The 13,985-nt window shown below is 33.1% G+C and overlaps 2 protein-coding genes across 2 annotated transcripts; both read left to right on the top strand.

The window, feature by feature from the left end:
• The first annotated feature begins 221 nt into the window (after positions 1-221).
• On the top strand, positions 222-1,101 carry LOC110945002. The gene is made up of 2 exons (XM_022186641.1): positions 222-300; positions 593-1,101. Exons 1-2 carry the CDS (start codon positions 222-224, stop codon positions 1,099-1,101), a joined length of 588 nt encoding a protein of 195 aa, XP_022042333.1.
• A 4,210-nt stretch (positions 1,102-5,311) lies between these two features.
• Positions 5,312-9,465, top strand: LOC110865842 (probable WRKY transcription factor 2). The gene is made up of 6 exons (XM_022115172.2): positions 5,312-5,539; positions 6,062-6,524; positions 6,608-6,760; positions 7,177-7,844; positions 8,552-8,710; positions 8,805-9,465. The coding sequence occupies exons 2-6, from the start codon at positions 6,090-6,092 to the stop codon at positions 9,325-9,327; spliced, it is 1,938 nt and encodes a 645-aa protein (XP_021970864.1). The 5' UTR covers positions 5,312-5,539; positions 6,062-6,089; the 3' UTR covers positions 9,328-9,465.
• Positions 9,466-13,985: the final 4,520 nt, after the last annotated feature.

Below are 13,985 nucleotides of genomic sequence, written 5' to 3'. Positions count from 1 at the left end.
ATACACTTAAACATCCAAACACATAAGCATGCACAATCACAATACATTTTATCATGTCACAACGTATATAGTTACAAAGCAAACAACTTAAACAAACGGTTAACGTGCATAAATGCGAATAAAGAATCTTGGAAACTCGAGTTGTCACAAATATGTTTCCTTGGATTCGAATGATATTTTTTGGAAGAAGCTAGATATTTCATCATCGGTATCTTTTCAAAATGACGATGTTAGCTGTGATGATGAACTACTACTTTTTAAAGAATACTTTAACAAGCAGTCTAAAGATTGGGAAAAAAGGTTGGTTAAGAAAACTGAAGGATATATTTCGTCTAGGTAAAACCGACATTCAGGAACCTCAAGTTCAAAAAAAAAAAAAAAAAAAAAAACTCGTGGACGACCAAGCTTGAAGAAACCGCAACAACAAAGTGCCAAAAAGGAGCCGGAACCTCAAGCTAAAAAAAAACTCGTGGACGACCAAGCTTGAAGAAATCGCAACAATATAATGGTGATATTCCAAAAGTATTTCATCCATACATAGCAAATATACGAAATGTTAAACCCGATGGAAATTATGGATTTTGAGCACTAGCTGTTTACCTCGGAGTTGATGAACATGAATACTATGAGCACATTCGACAGCAAATAAGAGAAGAGTTACAAAATCGATATCATATCTACGCGGACATCTTTGTCAGGGATGTAAATTCATTATATCATGACGTGTGTTTCTTTGGGTCGCCTTGTCCAGAAGAACACTGGATGAAAACGCCTGAACCAGGTGTTCTGATTGCCAATAAGTTTGGTGTAATCGTCCATTCTTTAAGCATGTCAGGCAGTTTCACTATTTTCCCGTTTTGGAGTGGTCCAGAAGAGATTCAACATCACAGAGCTCTTACAATTGCCCTAGTAAATGACGAGAACCATTATGTCATTGTGGAATTACAAGGAGGGTACCCAATGCCTACAATCATGCCTTATTGGAATTTTTGCAACATTAGCATGTCTGTGGCTGGATGGGAAACCATGTATAGGTGGCGTCTAGAATTATATACCCAACTTTATCGTCGTGAAAGTGGTTTTGTCGATCTAGGAGATTAATTGTTTTAATGTTTGCACGTTTACTTTTTTATTAGATGAACTTTTATTTATTTATGATGAACTTTTTCACTTTCGTGTTTATAATAAAGTGTCTTGATTATTTATTTATTAATATTGTTATTAATACTAATAATAGTATAACAATATATAAAAAAGTAACAAAAGTATAATAAAATAAAATAACATAAAAACATATTTATTACTTTTGACTTTTATAATAAAATAATGTAATAAAGTGCTTAATCATTACCAAGTTTGACTAATTGGTATATTAATCCATATCTTGGGTGTATTTTTCACACCCCTTCTCTAAACAGTATCTAAATAAATTTATATTCGATGCAATTAATGTTGTATCGTGAAACTCGAGCTACAAATGCTTATTATTACATAACCTTATGTGTAATGTATGTGATCTGATATAATTTGACCGAATAGGTCGAGTTATTTTTTATCGGACATAAATATATTATTTTAAAAGTTTTTGATAAGTACAAAGAGTAAAAAATTATCACTAAAAGGCTAACAAATGTTATCTAGTAATGTAATGCTTAACTTTATAGAGTTAAGATCTCACACAAACTTTTTCTTATTTAAACATAGTAAGAACGGATCTTGAACGTTGATTAATTGAATTAAGGTTTAAGATTTTTTTTGAAAGGAAAATTTCATTAACAAACACAAGCACACCTCAAACCAAGGCAGCCAACCGCATAACCACAAACATTACATAATTACAATTCACACCAATCGCACCAAGTAATCGAATTACCTTTTATCCTACTCTTAAACCACAAAAAACCCAAGGCTTTTATTTCACTAATAATGTCTTCGATCTTAGCTTCTTTGTTATTAAAAATAACCCCGTTCTTCGTCTTCCAAATGCACCAACATCCAATTCTAATCAAACCCTTGAGAGCTTCCTTCTTAGAACTAATCAGACTAACATGTTCATGGATACGCAGCAAATCCTTGAACTCGAAGAAGTACATGCTGGGAACCTTACACCATCTACTAACATGATTCCGAACCATATTTGCAAAGTAACAGGAAGTGAAAATATGTTCTACAGATTCTTCTCCCTCACTGCATAACTTGCAACTATCATCTTCTAAAGAAATGTTCCTGATCTTCAAAGCTTCAGCAGTTGTGATTCTGTTCATGCTAGCCCTCCAAACAAAAATGTTGCATTTCGTCGGAAGCCATTTGCACCCGCTGTCTTCGACTATATCAGCCCGAACCCTGCTAATGTCGAGCACATGTTTCACCGCCCTGACACTGAACTCCTCGTCTTTACTGCCAATCCACGTCCAAGAATCCCGGTTAGTCGTAAGAGAAACGCTATAGAGAAAACTGTACAACCCAATCAGTTCGTCAACTTCCAAGCCAGCGGTGATCGGCCTCTTCCAAGCCCAGACGTAACTATACCCACTTGTTTCGGTCTTAACTCGCTCATCAATCCTGCACCTCTTCTCTGATTCCAGGTTAAAGATCTCCGGGAATTTGTCTTTGAGAGGTTCATTACATAGACACGGATCAAGCCAGGATGCAGTATCTTCCCCATTTCCAACAACACTTCTAAAAAAATTCCTTAACGGCGTACCTTCAATTTTTGTTTTGGAGAGAACACAGACAATGTTATTCCACACTCCACCCATGGATTTTCTAACCAGAATAAATTCCCAGCATAACCTTGTGTTATGAATAGCTTCAATGACTTTGTCTAACTTACCCTTATCCGATTTGAACCTCCTACCCCACTTCGCAAGTAAGGAGATATTAATATTCCGCAACTTGCTTAGCCCGAGCCCTCCATTTTTAAGATTGATTACACATCGTTACTAACAATAAATATACTATTTAATGAGAATCAAGAGTGTTTTACTCATTTTCCATTAACAACTAATAGATTTATGTCTGATAAAAAATAACTCGACCTATTCAGTCAAACTATATCAGATCACATACATTACACATAAGGTTATGTTGGAGTGGCAAAATGGGTGGGCTTGGTAGGTTTGGGTAATGGGTTAGGATGAGTATGGGTTAGAATGGGTTTGTGTTAGGATGAGTTTATTAAGAAATGGGTTAGAATGGGTTTAGGTCCAGATGGGTTTTTGTCAATATGGATTTGGGCATGATAAAAATTTTAAACAATCCAAAAAATTATAAAAAATCAAAAAAAAATTCTAAAAAATAAAAAAAAAACAATAAAAAATCCTAAAAATCCAAAAAATTCAAAAAAATCAAAAAAATTCCAAAAAACCAAAAAATAATAAAAAAATCCAAAAAATTCTAAAAAACCCTAAAAATCATAAAAAAATAAAAAATCCAAAAAATTCAAAAATATAAAAAAAATTAAAAAATCAAAAAATTCTAAAAAATCAAAAAAATAATAAAAATTCTAAAAAAACAAAAAAATTCGAAAAAATAAAAAATATAAAAAATATTTAAAAAAATTCAAAAAATAATAGAAAATACAAAAAAATTCTAAAAAATAAAAATAAATTCAAAAAATCAATAAAACTCAAAAAAAAAAAATTTTAAAAAACAAAAAAATTCTAAAATTCATAAAATATTCTAAAAAATAAAAAATTCTTAAAAATCCTAAAAACTTTTTTATAGAATTTTTTGGATTTTTTTTTATTTTTATACTTTTTTTTATTTTCTAGATTTTTTAGAATTTTTTGATTTCTTTTAGAATTCTTTTGATTTTTTATTAGTTTTTGATTTTTTAGAATTTTTTGGATTTTTTTATTTTTTATTTTTATAATTTTAAGAAGTTTTTGGATTATTTAATTTTTTGGATTTTTTATTATTTTTTTAATTTTTAGAATTTTTTTATTTTTTAGATTTTTTGATGTTTTATTATATTTTTGATTTTTTAGATTTTTTAGATTTTTTGGATTTTTATTACTTTTTATATTTTTATAATTTTTTTTATTTTTTAGAAGTTTATTTGATTTTTTGTAATTTTTTGATTTTTTAGAATTTTTTGATTTGTATTATTTTTTTAATTTTTTAGAAATTTTTTGATTTTTTATTATTTTCTGATTTTTTAGAAATTCTTGGATTTTTTATTATTTTTTTAGAATTTTTTGGATTTATTATTATTTTTTGGAATTTTAGAATTTTTTTATTATTTTTTTGATTTTTTTAGATTTATTATTATTATTATTATTATTATTATTATTATTATTATTATTATTATTATTATTTAGAATTTTTATTGATTTTTCTGATTTTTTTGAAAATTTTTATTATTGTTAATTTTTTTATTATTTTTAAAATATCTGTTATTTGTGAGGCTAACATCTACGAACACTCGAATAAGATGAAAAGTCTGTCTGTGATGCTGTTTTTTGAGTTACCCATTTACCCTGCGTAATACCCAACCTTACCCACGAATTATTTTAAATATATATCATATAACCCATCTTGATCCATCCTTGGTTATTTCTTAACCCATTCTCATTTTTAAAATGACCCAAAATAACCTAAAAAAAACCCAAATGGGTTTTATTTGCCGGGCGTAAGGTTATGTAATAATAAGCATTTGCAGCTCGAGTTTCACGATCCAACATTAATTGCATTGAATACAAATTTATTTAGATACTGTTTAGAGAATAAACCGATTAATCTGATCGTTGACCATACATTTTCGTACTTTTAGACAAACTTTAATGACTATTTATCATCGTTATCGTAATTCAATTCTTAAGATTTTTATAATACATTTTAAATAATGAATCTAGAGTTAATTACATAGTTAGTCCCTGTAGTTTGCACAAAATAACATACTTAGATACTAATAGTTTAAAATCACCTTCTAGGGTATTAACTTTTCATTTTCTAACGTTTGGAGATATTAACTTCTACGGTATTAACATAGTTAGTCCCCGTGGTTTGCATAAAATAACATACTTAGGTACTAATAGAATGTGATTTTAAATCTACAAATAACGTTAATACCTCCCAACGTTATAAAATGAAAAGTTAATACCCTAAAATGTAATTTTAAACTATTAGTACCTAAATATGTTATTTTATGCAAATCATATGAATTAACTATGTAATTAACTGATGAATCTATTTTCAATAAAACAAATAATGCATCTATCTATTTTCAATAAAACAAAAAGGAAAAAGAAACAACTTTTTCACTCTCTGGTAGACCCTTAAAATTCCAATCATTTCGGTCTTCCCCAACGAACCATAGATTTATAAATTATGATTTTTTCCTGCAATTAATTAAATTTGTCTTCACAGGGGCTCAAGTGGGAAAAATCGAAAGGGAAAGTTACAAAATTTTTTCTTTCATTTTAATCGAATGAAAACAACCTGTTGTTGATCACACACAATCAATCAACTGATCATCCATCACCAAAAGTTGCCATTGTTATCAGCTTACAATCGACTGTTCGTAAGTTGTAATCAGGTTCGTAATCAGTTTTTAAATTTAGGTTTTTTTGGTTCTTAGATTCTTTTTTGGTAACTGTCATTTCATGTGTTTAATTGTTGGTATGATTGTACAAAGAACAATTTTATTTTTTAATCATATTTGATGTGTAATTAGTCTTTGTTTTTTCTTCAGATCTTTGATTTTAATGAATCTCATTCGGTTACATTGTTTTTAGGTTTAGATTTTGATCTATTGTTTTGAATTTGGGCGGAATTCATGAAGAATTGTGAAAATTGAATGTTTGAAAATGCTAATTTGATTTTGCATTAATTTGGTTGTTATAGAAGTAGAAGTGTGGTTTACTCGCTTTATTTGGGTGATTACTTTCGGTTGATTGTTTTCCGAAAGTGGAAATATTAGGTTCATTTGTTGTTATTGTGTTATGTGTAAATATTGTTTTTGTTTTGCCTAAAGTGACCAAAAGTTTATGATATCAGAGCTGCATTTTTTTTGTTTGTTTACTATAATTATGACTGAACAGATTTTGTGTTATTTTAGTTGAAGTAACTGCTAGCATTGGACATTGATGGGTGGTTTTGATGACCATGGTGGGATAATTGGAGATTGGATGCCCCCTAGCCCTAGCCCACGGTCTTTATTCGCGGCTATGTTGGGTGATGAAATGGGTTCATGGTCAGGGCCTGTAAAGTATGATAACAGTAATGATGGTGGGTTCACCTTTCCTGGGCCAGATAGGCCCATTGACGGTGAGGGTACTCAAAGGGGACAAATGGTTACTCCAGTGGGTGAACTTGGGGACCAGAAAGCAGGCCCACGGGCTGGTCTTGGTGAAAGGATTGCAGCTAGAACTGGTCATAATGCTCCTCGGTTGAATACCGCTATTGTTAAGCCTGCGTATGGTGCACAAAACCAACAATTTCAGTCACCATACTTGACAGTGTCACCTGGTCTCAGCCCAAGTTCTTTTCTGGAATCACCTGTTTTTCTGTCAAACTCACTGGTAAGCTGTTTGAAAAAGAATACTTTTTGGAGGCTTACGTGTCTTTTTCTGATGCCGAATGATCTCAGTTGGTTCTTTTGTAGGTTCAACCATCTCCAACAACTGGAAAATTCCAGTTTGCTTCAAACGGAAACAATAATGATAATACGAGTAAAGATAACTTCTTTAAGGATTCTAATAGCATTTCCTTTGCCTTTAAACCTTTCCTAGACTCGGCTCCAATACCCTCTAACCATGTAAGTGAAGTTACATACATTTATAATTTTTTTTATCTTATATTTTGTGTAGAGGTGGCACGGTTGCTTGTACATGAGTCAATTTTACCTCAAACGGGTCAAATTAAAAATAGCTGAAAAGATAAAGGTGAAATAGGCTGAAACTCACCCTACATTGTTTTTTTTTTTATGATTTGTGTAATTATTTTATAATGTTGTTTTCTAGTCATAATTAACACGCTATTTTTTCCATGAAAACGAACAAAAAAGTATTTGTGGGTCAACACAGCCTGTGCTGACACGTATTAAAGATGATCCGTTTAAACCACCCGAAGTCGGTTGACTCGTTAACTATGTTTTATGTATTAAGTTTCCTAGATACCTTATCCACTTTACAGTCTTCAACTGCTAATGATTTTTCGCTTCTGATTATGTAGGTCAATCCACCTTTTATGTCTGCACAATCTTTCCAAAGTGATGAAGCTTTAATCCAAAAGAGTGAACCGGCCCAAAATCACTCAGGTTTTACTGAAAAGAAGAACCTTTCTCTACAAATGGCTCCAATCGAAGCTCGTAACGGCAATTCCGGTCCAACTCAGCAGCATCATGACGCAGATCAGAGTACAAACGGTAATGCTAACAGTGATGACGGATATAACTGGAGAAAATATGGTCAGAAACAAGTTAAAGGAAGTGAGTATCCTAGAAGCTATTATAAATGCACTCACCCAAGTTGTCCTGTGAAAAAAAAAGTTGAGCGTTCTTTCGAGGGTCATATTACTGAAATTATATACAAAGGGGCACACAATCACCCGAAACTTGCTCCTGCACGTAGACCGGGAATTGGGTCTTCAAGTGTGTTGAGTGATATAAGTGAACAAACTGGGAATCGGGTTGATGGTGGTCCACTTTGGGGGCAAGAAAGTAATTTCGAGGTGACATCATCAGCGATGGTTATGCAGGGTCAGAATGGTCAATTTGAATCTAGCGATGCCGTTGATGGGTCTTCCACTTTTTCAAATGATGAAGAAGATGACCGTGCAACACATGGCAGTGTATCTCTCGGGCATGATGGTGAAGGAGATGAATCTGAGTCAAAAAGAAGGTTTGACTATCTTTTTTGTGTTTTATTAAAGTGATTGTAACTGTCATCCGTTTCTGGTGTTTGAGTAACCTACTTCTACTTATCATTATCTAATTATATAACCCTCAGATGGTCAGATTGATTTTAGCTGCAATAAAATTTGATTAGACGGGTCATAACGGGTAAATTGTTGTTAGGGCTGAAACACGTTGGGATGACCGGATTTAGTTTGTTCAAAATGTGTAATCTTTCTGTATAAATAGTTAGTTTATCATTTTTTTTTTTAAAATACACTATTATTATATTATAATAATGACCAAATCTATTGATTCAAATGATTTAAGGAGGTTTATGTGATAAAAATACAGTTTGGGCAACTTTTGACCCATTTCTGGTTCTGCGTTTTTTTTTTTTTTACTTATTTGACCCGTTAAAGAGAAAAATACCCGAAAGCAAGATTGCCATCTCTAGAATTGGTTAAGTAAAAATATTTGTATACTCTTATTTTATCTTTTACTAAAAGAATCAGATCCGTCAAAAGTCAACACATACACTCAACACCTCGGTGGTAATTATTATTTATTACAAGTACGGCTTTAAGACACACACCCAAACATGATTTATTGCATAACGATTTTGTTACGGCTTACTATTTGGTTGTGATTATACAGTTTCACGAAATCACTTTCAAGACGCATATCCTAATTCTTAATTGTTTGATATTCTAGAAAAGTTGAAGCATATGCAGCAGATGTAAGTGGGGCAACCAGAGCCATAAGAGAACCTAGAGTTGTTGTCCAAACGACCAGTGAGGTTGACATTTTGGATGATGGGTATCGCTGGCGCAAGTACGGGCAGAAGGTCGTGAAAGGAAACCCAAATCCAAGGTCATAATTTTGTGTATGAGTAACTTTTAGTTTCAAGTTCTTAAACCGGGCCCATCTCATTGGATAAATTCATGACATAATTTTTATGGTACAGGAGTTACTACAAGTGCACAAGCGCAGGCTGCACAGTGAGAAAACATGTCGAAAGGGCGTCACATGACCTTAGATCAGTTATAACAACATACGAAGGGAAGCACAACCATGATGTCCCAGCTGTGCGTAACAACAGCAGCCATAACAACAGTGCAAGTCAACCTCAAGTTCAAATGCCTGGGGGGGTTTCTCGTGGTCAAAACACCATGCCTCCGCTCGAAAGGCCTCCCTATGGTTTACCCAATGGTCAGCACCTGGGTTCTGCTTCAACCCATGGCTATGGTTACCCAATGAGCCAACAAGGACCAAGAGGGCTAGCTCATATGGCCATGGCTAACCAAGGGAAAATGCCTGTTCTTCCGCTTCATCATTATTTGAATCAACCACAACAAGTGAATGAAATGGGACTGATGGTGCCAAAAGGCGAGCCGAAGGTGGAGCCCATCGCTGATCCTGGCCTGAACCTAGCCAGCAGTGCAGCGATTTACCATCAGATGATGAACGGGTTACCGCTTGGGCATTAGATGTAAAGTTCGATAAAAGTATGCATTCTTTTTGGCAAGGAGTAGAAATATTTAAACTTGATATCACATTATATTTTTTGTTACAACTTTTAGGGGTTTTCTTTTTTTAAGTATTTATTTCAAGAATTTGAAGTTACATTGGGGGAAGGTTATTATCATTTATACAACAATTTAACTTTTTTAGAAATTATATGTCAGTTTTAGCATGACTGCATGAGTGTCTGTTGATAAAGGCATTTGGTTTATCCTTCACTCTATCCTCCACATCAGTCGCCTTTCTTCTCCCCAAATGGATGTGAATCGGGTGACATGTGAGGTAGTTATATTGATTTGATTGTACTAAAATCACATAAAAGACAATTTGATAATTATCCTACTGTTTGCGCCAATTATCCTGCTGACATTTGTTTAGATTTCTCTTGTTGTGCCTTGGTCCACCTTGAATCATGTGTGTCTCAGCTTGCTTCAACTTTTTATTGCTAGGTGATATGCATCATAACATATAAATTATATCAAATAAGGTATAAAATCAACATTTTTTAGTATTAATGATGGAAAAAGTGTTTTCTTTTTATACTTTTGATTTTCAGGATTAAAAGAGCTTAAATGTACAAAAGGAGCAAACTAACGGCAAAAACCAACATAAATACGAAAGAAGAGAAGTTGATACATCATACCGACCCTCCGAGCTTCACTGTGACAACCGGTAATTTTCGGCTTACAATTACGTGCAAAACATACATTAAGACGATTATAAGTAGTGTTTTAACACCTAAACTAACTTAATTAGGCCTTTAAAATGTCTAGGAACGTCTATCCGGCTTTATAGTGCGCGAATGGTGATTTGCGGGAAATCCGCCGAACGTTAAACGGTAACGAACTGACACGGGACGAAATACTGTCAACGCCGACAAATACGAATTTTATACATATATTTTATACATATGAATTTGGTTTTGCGAATTTATCGTGCTTCCGAACGTCACAAAACGCAAACGTGAACAAAAAACGCGACTGCGGGAATGCACCGACAACGGAACGGAAGAATCGGACTCGTGTATTACCTTAAAATATGAAATATAATAATAAATTCAGCTCCGTAATCGAATTTTAACACCCGCAGCCGAAATCGGATCGAAAACGGATTAAAAACGACAAACGAAGCATTTTACGCGATTTTAACGCAACCGACGAACGAACGCGCCAACCATGACTACCGTCAGTATTTTTGCATATTATTACCCTAAAATTATATCCTACGTCATTTTACGGAGTGCGGGTGCAAAAACAGGTCTCGTAGATGGAGTTGGGCCGCCTAAAACCCACTTGAAAACCCTAGACATATATAAACTAACTTATCCTTATCCTTTTCATTTTCTTTTTGAAACCCTTACCTCAAACACAGCCCATACCCTTATAACCCTTTCTCTCTCCCCTCACTAAATCCAGCCACCGAATTTACTTCTCAGGCGTCGATTCCGGCTGGCCACACACATCCCGACCCCCCCCCTTCGTACAAGAACACACACCCACACAACCCTACCATTACACATTTACCTCTCAACTCCCTGCTCCCTCTCTCTAAAGAACCAGCGACGGCACTGTGGTGTTGGAAGAACCCCGACGACTTCAAGTGGCAGTTCACGACGACAAGGATGGGCGGCGCTGGCATGTTTTTCCGGTGCCATTTTTGTCGGCAAACCTCACCCTAACCTGATTGACACCCAACCCTTCCTTCATTGTCCCGTAACCCACATATCGACGGAGAGAGAGAGAAAGAGAGCGGCTGTGGTGATGACTGGCGGGGATGATAACAACAGCAAACAAGACGCCGACGACGGCGCTGGGGCCGGCCGGCGACAGCGGCAGGGACGGTGGTTTTGACGGTGGCGACGGTGGTTTTGTGGCTGGGACGACGGCAGCCGTGGTGGGGTTTGGTTGGTTATAAGGAAACGAGCGGACGCGGTCTCGGGTCAGATTTCGTGTTCTGTTCTGATTTGGTTTGGGTTCGGGTAAAAAGTAGTCAGCCATGGTCAAAGCTGGTCAATACGGATCAACGATAGTCAACGGGTAGCTTTTGGTTCAGTTTTGGTTCGGGATACGACCCGGTCAACTCGGGTCAAACCCGGTCCACTCAGTCAACTCGGGTCATACCCGGTCGACGTGGTTAGCTACAGTCGTCGCGAGACTTGGTAAAAAGTTAACGACGCGAGTTTTGTTGATATTGTTTTACTTAAATATTGTTTTAATCACGAAACCGAGCTCTAAATTGAACCAATTAATAAAAATCAAGATAAAAAAGTATTTGTATTTCGTGCAATGGATTTTCATATATAAAATGTGTATATGTTAAATAAAAACGAACCGACATCGTTACTATATATATATATATATATATATATATATATATATATATATATATGTTCTTACAACTCGAGGTGGTAAGAACCACCTCGAATATATATAGGGGGCCGCTAGAATGAGAACCACCTCGAGTTGTAAGAACACACACACACACACACACACACACACACATATATATATATATATATATATATATATATATATATATATATATATATATATATATATATATATATATATATATATATATATATATATATATAGGGGAGGGTTATCTTGAGAACGCTAAATATTGCGAGAACCGTGAGAACGAATGAAAAAACCAATCAAAACCAATTTTTTATACAAACCTCATTGTAATTAAGATACAACATCAAAACAAGAATTTATAACATCAAATAATTCATTTCTCATTTCAAAATCATTCTTTTTAGATTTTTTACACATGTGTAAATATAGCAGATTTACACATGTGTAAATGGCAAACTTACACATGTGTAAATTTTCTTTATTTATGAATTCACGTAAATTTAAACGTGTAAATTGAATTTCTAACATTGTATTCGAATAATAATGATAAGTGTAGAAAAAAATTTTGAATTTGAATTGTTTTTGACCAAGTTCTCATGGTTTTTTCATTTGTTCTCACGGTTCTCACAATATTTAGCGTTCTCATTTAAACCCTATAGGGGAGGGTTTAAATGAGAACGCTAAATATTGTGAGAACCGTGAGAACAAATGAAAAAACCATGAGAACTTGGTCAAAAACAATTCAAATTCAAAATTTTTTTCTACACTTATCATTATTATTCGAATACAATGTTAGAAATTCAATTTACACGTTTAAATTTACGTGAATTCATAAATAAAGAAAATTTACACATGTGTAAGTTTGCCATTTACACATGTGTAAATCTGCTATATTTACACATGTGTAAAAAATCTAAAAAGAATGATTTTGAAATGAGAAATGAATTATTTGATGTTATAAATTCTTGTTTTGATGTTTTATCTTAATTACAATGAGCTTTGTATAAAAAAATTGGTTTTGATTAGTTTTTTCATTCGTTCTCACGGTTCTCGCAATATTTAGCGTTCTCAAGATAACCCTCACCTACATATATATATATATATATATATATATATATATATATATATATATATATATATATAGGGGAGGGTTATCTTGAGAACGCTAAATATTGCGAGAACCGTGAAAACGAATGAAAAAACCAATCAAAACCAATTTTTTTAATACAAAACTCATTGTAATTAAGATACAACATCAAAACAAGAATTTACAACATCAAAAAATTCATTTCTCCTTTCAAAATCACTATTTTTAGATTTTTTACACATGTGTAAATACAACAGATTTACACATGTGTAAATGGCAAATTTACACATGTGTAAATTTTCTTTATTTACGAATTCATGTTAATTTAAACGTGTATATTAAATTTCTAACATTATATTCGAATAATAATGATAGGTGTAAAAAGAAATTTTGAATTTGAATTGTTTTTGACCAAGTTTTCGCGGTTTTTATATTTGTTCTCACGGTTCTCGCGATATTTAGCGTTCTCATTTAAACCCTTCCCTATATATATATATATATAGGGTAGGGTTCTAGAGTGAACACTAAGTTAAGAGTGAACTGTGTGAACTAATCTAGGCCATTGGATTACATCATCTAGAGATTTTTAAACAATGGCAAGATTGTAATTATAATGTTGTAACTTCCCTTTAAATTAATTGACTGAAAGGTATTTACGTCTTTTGTAAATTGTATTTATTAAACAAATAATCAAAATCCCTAAAATCTCGCTAGTTTCCGTATATACAAGATACACAACTGTTAGTGTATACACATGTGTATAGTCTCGCTAATATTAGTTTATACAAGATACACAGATGTTAGTTTATACACATGTGTACTGTCTCGCTAACTATCAGTTTGTACAATATACACAGGTGTTAGTTTATACACATGTGTACAGTCTCGCTAACTATCAGTTTATATAAAATACACAACTGTTAGTTTATACACATGTGTATAGTCTTTTATACATCTGTGTATTATATTAAAAAATGGTTACATATATGTATATTAGCAACATATAGTATATTATGCATGCACACAAGTAGATTCGTATAAAAATTATGAAATTAATGAAAACGAAACGTATCACATGTATGCAAAAATAAATAACTTCATCACATATTCAAAAAAATAAGTTAATGGCCAAACATAATTACAATTTCAATCTCAAAGAAATTTTTCAATATGTATT

The sequence above is a fragment of the Helianthus annuus genome, chromosome 6, assembly GCF_002127325.2.
Source record: "Helianthus annuus cultivar XRQ/B chromosome 6, HanXRQr2.0-SUNRISE, whole genome shotgun sequence".
Classification (NCBI taxonomy): Eukaryota; Viridiplantae; Streptophyta; class Magnoliopsida; order Asterales; family Asteraceae; genus Helianthus; species Helianthus annuus.
This window is presented reverse-complemented; position numbering and strand designations above follow the sequence as displayed.

Bases quoted from the DNA above. Each gene is read 5' to 3' on its own strand.
- LOC110945002 (XM_022186641.1), top strand. From the start codon at position 222: ATGACGATGTTAGCTGTGATGATGAACTACTACTTTTTAAAGAATACT. The intron at 301-592 runs GTTGGTTAAGAA...TTTGAGCACTAG, and splicing joins TCTAAAGATTGGGAAAAAAG to CTGTTTACCTCGGAGTTGAT.
- LOC110865842 (XM_022115172.2), top strand. From the start codon at position 6,090: ATGGGTGGTTTTGATGACCATGGTGGGATAATTGGAGATTGGATGCCC. The intron at 7,845-8,551 runs GTTTGACTATCT...TTGATATTCTAG, and splicing joins GAATCTGAGTCAAAAAGAAG to AAAAGTTGAAGCATATGCAG. The intron at 8,711-8,804 runs GTCATAATTTTG...TTTATGGTACAG, and splicing joins AAAGGAAACCCAAATCCAAG to GAGTTACTACAAGTGCACAA.